At 40.9% G+C, this 12,278-nt stretch overlaps 1 protein-coding gene across 1 annotated transcript in view; it reads left to right on the top strand.

Annotated features, from left to right (window-relative positions):
• Positions 1 to 10,659, top strand: part of LAMC1 (laminin subunit gamma 1) — a 121,549-nt gene extending 110,890 nt beyond the window's left edge. Inside the window, exons 23-28 of the mRNA XM_072830958.1 lie at positions 95 to 244; positions 525 to 639; positions 1,825 to 2,024; positions 3,534 to 3,692; positions 5,936 to 6,035; positions 7,626 to 10,659. Coding sequence (XP_072687059.1) covers positions 95 to 244; positions 525 to 639; positions 1,825 to 2,024; positions 3,534 to 3,692; positions 5,936 to 6,035; positions 7,626 to 7,882 — 981 coding nt within the window. The 3' untranslated portion in view covers positions 7,883 to 10,659. The remainder of the gene's footprint in view (positions 1 to 94; positions 245 to 524; positions 640 to 1,824; positions 2,025 to 3,533; positions 3,693 to 5,935; positions 6,036 to 7,625) is intronic.
• Positions 10,660 to 12,278: the final 1,619 nt, after the last annotated feature.

Here is a 12,278-nt window from a genome sequence, read left to right as displayed (position 1 = left end):
TCTGAGTGGTAAGTGTTACAGAGTTACTAAGCCTACCTTCTCATCAGTTTCATTGTTTTGTCTAAAATGTCACAGTCTTACTTGCTTTTCACAGAATGAGGCCAATAAAATAAAGAAGGAAGCTGAGGATCTGGACCATCTGATTGACCAGAAATTGAAAGATTATGAGGACCTCAGAGAAGACATGAGAGGGAAGGAACTTGAAGTCAAGAAGCTTCTGGAGAAGGGAAAGACCGAACAACAGGTTGGTTTAATTTACAAATTGCTTCATTTCTTGAGGCAGAATTTAAAATCATGCAAGTGTGAGCTGTGTCTATGACACTACAAGTACAGGGTCCCTGAGGTGTTCAAAGGAAGGCCTTCTGTGAGATACCCAGGCCTATGCTCTGTGTTGGCAGGTGTCGGGGTGGCAGCTGGGAGTGGGTGCCTGGCCTTTTAGGAGAGAAAAAAAGAAAAAAAAAAAAAAGGAGATAGAAGAGATTCATCTTGCAGGGTTTTCCCTCTGATCTGTTGTGTGTTTGCAGACTGCTGACCAGCTCCTGGCCCGAGCAGATGCTGCCAAGGCTCTTGCGGAAGAAGCTGCTAAAAAGGGACGAAATACCTTACAGGAAGCCAATGACATTCTCAACAACCTGAAAGGTATGAAAGGCTCACATAACAGCATAAATTTCTACACATGCTTCACGAAGGCAACTTCCTTTTTTTTTAACCATGAGATTCTTAGAACATATACAGTATGAAAGATAAGAGTATAATAAATCCCATAAATCTATCATTCCAATTCAACAGTTAAGATTTTTCCTATACTTGCTTCATCCTCCAACATCCACCCTACTTTTTTTATGGTAAGGTATTTCAAAGAAAAATCCCAGAGGTTGTATCATATTACCCCTTCATATCTCAGGATTAAAACAAAACCAAAAAAAAAAAAAAGGAAAAGAAATTTTCTGACGTTAGAATAACTTATGTCATCAAGCTATGCTGACTTAGCTGGCTTATGTTGGTAAATCGAGATTATTCTTCATTTTCTCTACCAGTTGCATTCCAATCTTTATGCCTTCTTTCCTCACCCAAGATAAAAAAAAAAAGAAATGTGCTCAATTCACTACATATTCCTGGACTTGCCTCTGATAAAATAGCCCATAGGTTCTATAAATATAGAAGTTTTACAAGTTAATGGTTAGATATATCAGCCCTGCTGTCTGTAGGATTGGGTTAGAATCCCTGATCTACCTCTTACTTCTGTGAACCATTGGGGAAAATTATCTCCCTCTTTAATCTTCAGTTCTCATGTATAAAAATGATACAGTGACTACATCATGACTACATCACGGGCACATAAAAAGCTCTTAACTTAGTAGCTAACACATAGTAAACACTAGATAAGCTGCAGCTTTTAATATTGGTTGCCGTGGCAATAATGGATTACTCAGTGCTTTGCATGAAAGTGAACTTTCCAGAAACATGCTCACTCATAAGAGTCTAAAGCGGGATCCCTGGGTGGCGCAGCGGTTTGGCGCCTGCCTTTGGCCCAGGGCACGATCCTGGAGACCCGGGATCGAATCCCACGTCGGGCTCCCAGTGCATGGAGCCTGCTTCTCTCTCTGCCTCTCTCTCTGTGGCTATCATAAATAAATAAAAAAAATTAAAAAAAAAAATAAAAAATAAAGCTGTGCACTTCGTTCTTCTAAGGCCATCCATACTGTTTATCATTTTTCTCTCATTTTTCATAAAACAAAATCCAGTTGCAGCTCCCTAAAAGGCTCCTTTTTGACTTGTTGAGAGTCTAGTTCAAGTGCATTCCTTGAATTTGCTTTATTTTAGATTTCGATAGGCGAGTGAATGACAACAAGACTGCTGCAGAGGAGGCTTTACGGAGGATTCCTGCCATCAACCAGACCATCATTGAAGCCAATGAAAAGACAAGGGAGGCGCAGCTGGCACTGGGCAATGCAGCTGCAGACGCTACTGAAGCCAAGAGCAAAGCCCATGAGGCAGAGAGGATCGCCAGCGCTGTCCAGAAGGTGTGTGCTTCCTTCTTCTCCCATTTTTGCTCCTGTATTTCTCTAGTTGTTTTCCAAGATCCTTAAAAGATCCTTTCCAAGATCCTTTCCAAGATCTAGTTTCTTTCCAGATCCTTAAAATCTCTCATAAACTTCCTCCTCGACTCTAGTAAAATTATCTTAAAACATCCTTGTTCACTTCTGACTAGGTGTTAGAGTACTAGGTAAGTACATTGACCAAAGAGGGAGAATCATTGAAATGCCCTTCAACATTTCTACTGTTGTGTCAGTGGCTGGGTCTCTGTTGTGAGGAGATGGAAGGCTTCATGGGCCCATGAGCACCTTCCACAAAAAAAATCAAACTCTTCTCAAATAAACATGGACTTTGACATGGACAGCTGCCATTTTTTTCAATCAAGTCAGTATAACTATCAGGCGCCTCTTGTGAGCATATTTTGTATCTGATCCCAACCTGATTTAGAGTGGAAAGAATCCGCTGCTAGGATTCTTTCTAATCATCTTTTTTTTTTTTAAAGATTTTATTTGTTTATTTGAGAGCCAGAGCATGAGCTGGGGAGAGGGGCAAAGGGAGAGGGGCAAGGAGACTCCCCTCTGAGTGTAGAGCCAGAAGTGGAGCTTGATCCTAGGACCCTGAGATCATGACCTGAGCCAAAGTCAGACACAACCAACTGAGCTACCCAGGCGCCCTCTATCTATTCATCTTAAAGAATAATTTAAGTTGGTTTTTTCCTATTTAAAGGTCAATCTGTTTTATTTAAATGATTAGAATGGATGCTAAAATTACATGTTCGAGAATCACATTCTTTTTTTTAAAAGATTTTATTTATTTATTCATGAGAAACAGAGAGAGAGAGAGAGAGAGGCAGAGACACAGGCAGAGGGAGAAGAAGCAGGCTCTATGCAGGGAGCCCACCATGGGACTCAGTCCCGGATCTCCAGGATCACGCCCTGGACTGAAGGCTGCACTAAACCGCTGAGCCACCCAGGCTGCCCAATCAAATACATTCTTAAGTTAATTTAGAACAGTTGATTTGGGGATTAATTATATTTTATAAAATACTCCTATATCAGGATTGCGGTCTTTTTCTACATTGTGATAAACTGCCAAGTAGAACAAGGCATCTACATTTGAATTGAAAATGTATTCAACTTGAAAGTACCTAATCAATATGATGTGTTGGAAAATGTACACCATTTAAATGTTTTATCATTTGCCAGCCATGTGACCTCAACTGAAAATGGCAATGATTGAACAGGAAGTATTAAGGATAAATAAGAGTATACAAATAGAAGCATTTATTATGTTAAGCAGTAATGCTAACTTTTCTTTCCTTACTGTTATTTGGAACCCAACTAAATGATACCATAAGTCAACGTACAGTGTAATTTACTGCCCTGTTCTTTATGGATTGTATTTTTGAGCCATTCTACAGATTATAAGAGGTATGGACACATACTTTAGAAAGATGAAAGCTTTTTCTCATCAGCAGTTCTTTATCATGTGCCTAGAATGCTACCAGCACCAAGGCAGAAGCAGAAAGGACTTTTGCAGAAGTTACAGACCTGGATAATGAGGTGAACAATATGTTGAAACAACTGCAGGAAGCAGAAAAGGAGCTGAAGAAAAAACAAGATGATGCTGACCAGGATATGATGATGGCAGGGATGGTAAGCCGCTTGTATCTATTTGCTCGTGGGCAGAGTGAAGCGTGTTTAATGATGAAGATTCCCATCTTGTTAAGAAGAGTGTCTTATTGACTTCTGTTTTTCATTGTGTTTTCTGGCCAAGAATTGGGTTAGTAACTTACATAGAAGACAAAGAATTTGGATCTCCTGCTGGGTTGTTGCACAATTGTTCTGTCCAAGGCTTCTCCCCATTAAAAGCAAAACATTCTTTTATACATTTGAAGTTTTAGGACATTGAAAAGTATGTCCTTATATTTTTGGATGAGTGATTCATAGCTAGTATAAAACCAAAAAGGAATAAAAAGGAATACAATGAAAAATTTCCTCCTACTATTGTTATCACAGCAGCCTACTTTCTAGAGGCAAAGACCATTTTCTTGTGTTTCATTTTTGAAGATGACAAAAACATGCCAAATTTACATTCAGTTTAATTTTTTTTTTTACCCTTTGTGATGATGTGTATCTACAATACTGTTGGTAATAAAATTGACTTAGGAATGCATGGCCTGGTAAAGAACAAGGGTACACTTTTCTGTTTTATGCTATATTTTGCTTTCAAAAGACTTTAATGGAGTCAAAGTGGAAACATAACTGTTCAGTTCAATCTGATTACAATCACAGTAATGAACTTGTTTAATTCTGCATTTTCAGTACAAGCAAGGGACCATTTTTCCACTCTTGCTGAAAAACAGATCTTTTACTATGGCTCATTTTTACCTTGGGACAGAAAGGAGAAATACTAACTCTGTTTATCTAGGTAAAGAAGACTCTAGAGAAGTGATAACAGGAAGTATCCCTGTGCAAACACTCTATTTTAGTATGCATTTTGGGTTTTGTTTTGGACTGTCTCAATTTTATAGCAAGGTATGGCTCAAGTGGAAATTCCCATATAGTAAAAAATACGTGTTTCTTGTATATGCTGAGGGTCTCTGCATTTCATTTTTAATATGGTTGTAGAAACATTAGATTTAGAGCCTATTGGAAGAAGGAAAAGGATATATTCCTTATGAGCTTCAAAAAAGGGGTATGGACTCCAAAGAGGGGAAGAAGATCCATCTTTTGTTCTTTTTGATAAATAACTTCTAACGAACACAAAGCACCCAAACATACTCTATCCCATTTATATTTATGCCAATCCTAAAAGACACAGCATCGAGCCAGTGTTGTTTGAATCTGTAACATACCTTTTTTCACCAGAAGAGTAAAGGCTTTTGATTGTCCTGGAAGAGGAGGCTGGAGACCACAGGTTACTGCAGGAGCATTGCTCTTGCAGACCATCATGGTCATTTACCCCTCTCCTAGGATGCTCACAGAAAAGCCTGTCAAGGCTCAGTAAGAAAGGCTGTGATTTCAACAGAGATTAATCATTCATTTGTGAAGGTTTTTTCCTCATGCTTGTTCTTTTTCAAAGTCTTACGTTGTTTCTATCCAAAAATGTTGCAGTATCTTGAGCCAAAAACTAGGAAAAACAATTACGTGGTAGGGAGCTCAAAGCTGCTCATTTATATCCTGACTGGATTTATTTGTGAGAGCATCTGTTTTCTGATATTCAGATACTTCCTCCGCCATTGTCATTTCCCGTGACTCACGCACAGGGTATTTGTTCAGGTTTCATGGAATTTTTCCTGAATACACTTACCTTTGGTTGATTTATAAAATGTAAACTGTACCACCCCAATCTGTGCGTGCGGATGTGTATGCACGGACATGCGTGTGTGTGCGCGCGCACGCAGCTGCAGAGGTAGAGGGTGTTACAGAACGTGTCACTTGATTATAAAACTTGTCTTGAAAATAGGGCATGTCTAATAATCAAGTCCCTAAGAGTGTCCTGAAGGACCTATTTTGGTTCTAAAATGTAGTTTTTTTATACTTGTCCTTAAAAATAACTTGTTTCTGCTTAATGGATTTTGTTATGAATCCATCTCCATGTATTCTTGAGTGAGAAAGTGAGAAAAGGAGATAATATTGGTCTTTTTGAAATACAAATAGTAAATATCGGCATGTGGACAGCCTAGTCATGACTGTTCTATGAATTAAAAATAGCAACATTTCACCGTGAAGATACAAAGACCAGAGAGAGAGAGAGAGAGATTGATTGTAGTTTCACTAGTTAGGAAAGAGAAAGCTGAAAATTGGACTTTCTGGCTGATTGGGGTAAAACTATTTTAAGAACCTGAAAACATGCCACCAGGACTTTCGGTATCATCTGTCCTTTCCCGGTACAGGCTTCCCAGGCTGCTCAGGAAGCCGAGATCAATGCCAGAAAGGCCAAGAACTCCGTTACCAGCCTCCTCAGCCTGATTAATGACCTCCTGGAGCAGCTGGGTAAGTAGCTGTAGAGTCATGTTAGGCAGCCTCTGAATTCTCTGTACTGCTCTTGGGGTCTGAGATACTTGACACAGAAGCAGATATTTTAGCGGGAGTATTGTGTGAACTGGATCAAGACTTCAGGTTGTATCAATCCAACAAGTACTTACGAGGCCCTTGCACGGCATATGATCTAAGTCCTGGAATCTGACCATGGTCCAGACTTAGAAAATTAGGAAGATAGGCTGCCAGCTAGGGTGGCTCATTTATGGTCGGTGTTTATGATACATTGAACAGCGATTCTTCTTAGATCATCGTGCTGGCAGTGTGTCTTTAAAGGATTTAAAGTGAAGGATTTTAGTGGTAGAGTAAAGGAACACTTTAACCTGATGATGACTTCACTGCCTGGAGTTCTTTTCATTTGCTAATCAAAAGGATAATTGGATGAGGTGATGGTTTTTAAAAAAGAATAAGCTTGATTTTTCAAGGATATAGAAACATGTTGAATTGCTCTTTTAATTCAGTTTGACGGGGAGCAGGCTTCATTATAGGACAGATGTAATTTTGTCACTGCCTCCATTATAAAGTGGTAATACTCCAGCTAGTATAGCTCTGTAGCAACACATTCTACTTTAGCCTTGAAGGTTTGGTCAGTGTTTTTGTTTTTGTTTTGGTTTGGTTTGGTTTTTGGTTTCTTTGGAGGGTGGGGGAGTCTATATTTTTTATCCGTCTAGAATATCAAGAATAATAAATTTAAAATGAAAGGATCTAGAGGAGATAACTTTTCATGACAGAAAGAACAGGATTTTAAAGTTAGAGTTGCATCAGAATCTTTGTTTCATTGCCTTGTAATCGTGCAAACTTGGGCAAATTGTTTAACATCTGAGAATCACTGGCAGCATGTGGTCTTGTGAGAATATAATCAAGTACAGTGTGCATAAAGTGTTGATCACTGTGTGGCAGTCTGCTTTCATTAATTATGGAAGCAATTCTTTCCAGAATAACTCCTTTTCTTGCTAATTTTAAAGTGAAACTTTCACTGGAATTATTTCAGCATTTCATCCCTGGCTATTTTCCATAGGAGGACTCCAAATAATGTCTAACTCCTGAAAGAGGCACAAGACTCCCCAAACCAACCCAGCCTCCCTGGAATCCAAAGAGCTGAGGACTTAGAGTTCTAGCGTAAAGATTTTTGTGTTCGTTAAATGGCATTAAAATGACATGCAGATTACATATATAAACATAAAAATGGTATTAAACATTACGAGATGACCTTCAAAACCATAGATGAGGCTTAAGGTCTCAAACACGGCAGCTGTGTCTTTAGAAAACATTTCACAAAAACTGTTTTCCCAGAGAAAACATCCAGCCCGGTATCTGTTAAATGCACTGACCTGTCCTTGCCAATTAGGTCCGCATTTGTACTTGGTCTGCGTTGTTCATGCCCTCGTACGACCCTACCAATCTACAAGCCGATTTGCAGGCCACCATTGCGTGGTGGCAGTTGCTGGGCTTCATCTATATGGAAGGCTAGTGGAGTACTGGTGGGGTGATGTGATCATTCTCACTGAGTACATCTGTTTCCTCCTATGTCCTCTGACTCTACAGGGCAACTGGACACAGTGGACCTGAACAAGCTAAATGAGATCGAAGGCACCCTGAACAAAGCCAAAGATGAAATGAAAGTCAGTGATCTAGACAGGAAAGTGTCTGATCTGGAGAATGAAGCCAGGAAGCAGGAGGCTGCCATCATGGACTATAATCGAGATATCGAGGAGATCATGAAGGACATTCGCAACCTGGAAGACATCAAGAAGACCCTACCGACTGGCTGCTTCAATACCCCGTCCATTGAGAAGCCCTAGTGTCATCTTTTAGGGCCGGAAGGCAGCATCCCCCAACCAGCGAGCCGTTATGAGGCCACAGAGTGCCTTAACACAAAGATTACATTTTTCAGACCCCCACTTCTCTGCTGCTCTCCACCACTATCCTTTTGAACCAGGAAAATTCACAAAGCTTAAAGAGAAGCAAGTCAGACATCATGAATCGGGAACAAAGGGTTTTATCTGATAGTCTCTCTTCCACGGAAGGCACTCCCTTACCCACACTTTCCCTCCTGAGTTACGTGAGGACGCGGTATCCTACGTTATTGTACAGTGGTGTAAACACTTCGTGGGAACCATTGTGTGCCAGGGCTGAGCAAGGAGCCCTCCTTTTTCTCACTGATACCAACAGAACCTCCTCGGTCTCAGTACTCTTGTTTCTATGAAGGAAAAGTTTGGCTACTATTAGTAGCATCGTGATGGCCAGTATATCCAGTCTATCGATAAAGAAAGTACACCTACATCTACTACCCCTCCTCCTCTTAAGCAAAAGGAAATAAACATCCTGTGCCAAAGGTATTGGTCATTTAGAATGTCAAGAGCCATCGTCAGTTGTTTTAGCTGTTTTGAGTATAGGACACTGAGCCATCCACGGGTAAGGATGCAATTATTCATGACAGTCTCCCGGAGAATGAGGCTGCAGAAGTAGCTGAACATCTTCTCACATGTTAATAATTGACTAGGAAGAGAACCTCTTTTCAGATCTTTGGGCAGCTGATAAATCTGGATGGGCAGCTTGCACTCACCAATAGACATCTTCTGATATTCCTGTAAATGGAATTTATACAGAAGAAATAAGGATATGATAACCACTAAAGTTTTTTTTTTTTCCAAAATCAAACTAATTCTTAGAGCTTTTTTAATATGTTAGTCTTGAAACTAGTGCTGTTATCTGGTAGAGAGCAGTTGGTCCCTAAGATCTTGACAAAACACAAGCCGCCTTGTCCTAGTCTTTCCTAGCAAAGGGATAAAACTTAGATGCAACTAGTATTGTCAGGATCCCATGTACCCATGTTTCTTCCACTGGGGAGAGATGAAACCTTTGACCCTTATCTTCAATTATCTTCCGATGTTCCCATCTTGTAGGATCCCTCTAAACACAGTCTGCCAAATCCTGGTGGCAAATACTTGCACTCAGTATTTCACACAGCTGCCAACACCATCGAGTTCCTGCACTTTGTGATTTAAACCCACTCTAAACCTTCCCCCTCGGTGCAGAGGGAAGACTCGTAGGTGGAGTTGCCTAGCTGGCTTCTCAACTTTTGATCCTCAGCTCTGTGGTTTTCTTTTAAGATCACAGTGTGAAGATACCCTGCCACACAACCCCTTCCTCCTACCAACCCACCTTTGAGATTCATATATAGCCTTTAACACTATGCAACTTTGTACTTTGCGTAGCGGGGGGGAAAGAAACTATTATCTGACACACTGGTGCTATTAATTATTTCAAATTTATATTTTTGTGTGAATGTTTTTTTTTGTTTATCATGATTATAGAGTAAGGAATTTATGTAAATATACTTGGTCCTATTTCTAGAATGGCACTGTCTGTTCACTTCTTCACTCTGTTTTTCCTCTCCACGGCACAATGTGTCTGTATACCTCCTTCCCTTCCATCTGCAGTTTTTGACATTGCATTTGCTCCCCATCGCTCTGCTCTTTGCCTTGTGTTTGCAGCACATTCATCCTCTAGTGCTGACTGTCGACCTGCTTCCCTCCACACACAGCCGCTCTGCAGAGGTACCTCACCCCCTCCTGCATGGCAGCCCTGTGACCCAAAACTGCAGCCGGACATTCCTGACGCCCGCTCCAGAGCAGGTGTGTCGGGTTGACAGCACATTCTGGGATTAGGACATTTTGCTGAATGGTGTCTTCAACATCACTGTGGGCCTAACCAGGAAGGAGCTGGAAATGCTCTTTCGGACAGTTTGCGCTGGGGGGGTCGCTGCGTGATAAGGGAGTGCGTGATCACTAAGCCCTCAGAGGGCATTGGGGATGGCGTACAGACAGGTAGAGTGGGAGTGGTCCCGCACCTGGGCCTCCCCCTTCCGCCGCCTCCTCGCATATCAGAGTCGACTACAAAGTCTTGACTTGGCATACCCTCGCATTCCCTCTGCTGATTCTCTGGGCCTCTTCTACTGTTGCCAGAGGCGGGGCTCTTTCTTGCCAAGTTTTCCCATCAGTGTCTCCTAGCTGGTTCCTCCTGTTAAGTGGCCACCCCCTACTAACAGAGACATTTTGTTCAAGCTTGCAGGAGAAGGACTGTGGACAGACTGCCAGGATAGTTTTCCCTCCAGCCCATGGGTCAGCCTCACACCAGGAAGTCTTAGGCCACAGTGAAATTTGGGGTTTGGTTTGGTTTTGTTGCTTTTCTCCTTCTCCATCTGTGTCATATATTTTTAAACAGAAGTTTATTTTTAAAATAAAAGTTCTTTATAAGACAATACCTTCATTACACTCCTGCAATATACATTATTTTATTGTATAGTTCTAGTTATCTGTATTTTATGTAATAAAATTGACAGGGTGGCTGCTGCAGAATGCTGGGTGTCACAGGGGCACATACAGCTGTTCCCTGGAATTTGTCCTTGTAATTCCAACTGTGGCCCTTTTATATGTGCCTTCACTTTAGCTGTTTGCCTTAATCTCTACAGTCTTGCTCTCCAGGGTGGTGAATAAAATGCAACACTTGGCATTTTTTATGTTAAAAAAAACCAGTATTTTATTTATAATAAAATCTGAATATTTGCAACCCTTTATATTTGGTGTGGCCTGAGTGTGGTACTGGGGACCTAGGATGTTTTGAAAGGTGTAATGAAAGAAAGCTGCTCATGATATCTTCTCTGGGTGATGTATTTTCTTGAGAACAATCCAGTATGTGTGCATGTACTTAATATACATGTGTGCGTGTATAGGTGTATGTATGTCTATATGTGTATATATATTATATATATATAAATACACACACACGCACATATACATATGGGGGTTTTTTAGTTTGTTTTTTTAAAACCCATCTCAGATTGGGATACTTTGGTGTGGTCCAGAGCTAGACTGTAAATATTTTAGGCACTGCAGGCCATGCAGTCTCTGTTACAACTACTTTGCTCTTGTAGCATGAAACCATCCCCAGACAATGTGTAAACAAAGGAGTGTGGCCGTGGTCCAATAAAATTGTTTACAAAAATAGGCACGGGTCTGAGGGCTGCCATTTGCCAGACCCCTTGGTGTATGATTAATGCCTGATTAATGACACCTGAAGACTATTTTAAAATTATGTGGGCTTTTTAGCAGCTGTATATAAAAAGTTGTCTTTCTTCCTTTAAATATGCATATAATTTAAGCTTAAGGGGGTTCCTTCAGGTGATGAGAAACACTCTCAAACATAATGGAATAAAGAGAAAAAAGTCATGTGCTGAATCAGCAGGCCAGAAATAGCTCATTCACCTCATCTGGAGGGTTGGCCCAACTGGAGAAACCTGCGACCAGGTGAAGAATTTGGGATCCAGAGATGGCAGGGAGGCTTTGATTTACTCTTTGGTGCTCTGCTCATAGCCCTGAGTCCCTGTGAATGACCTGCCACCTTCCCAGGCTTATAAATTGTAGCTATGACACCTGTGAGGAACCTGAACTCTTCTCATTTGGGCTTGCTCAGAAAGAGCTTTAGAGGGCACTAGTTACTAGCTTTCATACATACCCCGTTCTGAACCCGTGTGTAGGACCTGATTCAAATGCAAAGACATCTTTATAGGTCATCCACTATAAAGAGTGATGAGTGGGATTTTAAAAACTTGCCTCTATTCCTTTTGTTAGTTCAGGGTCAGCAGTTTCTCCAGAGTTGGTATCCGCATAATCGGATTCAAAATATCCCAAAGGTTTACTCCCTAAATAAGAATTCTAGCCCCTTGATAAATCTGAATTCATCAGCCCTGCTTCATTAAGCTCAAAATGGAATGCCTGAAGAAGACCTCTGGCACCCAGAAGGGCCACAAAGTCAAAAGGCAGACGGTACCCGCTTCGTAGTGTGAGGAAGGACCCATCCCCAGGAAAGATCACATCTCTCTAGGCCCATAGCTTATGGAACCAGAAACAAGACAATTGCACATAGGTTAATTTTTCCTGTTCTCACTAAGCAGGTTTAAATGAAGTAGGTATTAATCATTGGAGTGAAAAATAAGGAACTTCTAGTAAACAATCTATCAGAGGCTCCAGTGGTTCAGAAGTTATCAGCTAGAGTGCCTTATATTTGTACTGACTCCCCCAAGATGATTATATCTGCTCTGCACAAATGATATTCTAAATAGAAATTAATTCTATGTGGGGCACCTGGTGGCTCAGTCTGTGAAGCATCCGCCTTCAGCTCAGGTCATGATCCCAG

The sequence above is a fragment of the Canis lupus genome, chromosome 6, assembly GCF_048164855.1.
Source record: "Canis lupus baileyi chromosome 6, mCanLup2.hap1, whole genome shotgun sequence".
Taxonomy (NCBI): Eukaryota; Metazoa; Chordata; class Mammalia; order Carnivora; family Canidae; genus Canis; species Canis lupus.
Note: the sequence above shows the minus strand (reverse complement) of the source record. Positions and strands in the feature narration are given on the sequence as shown.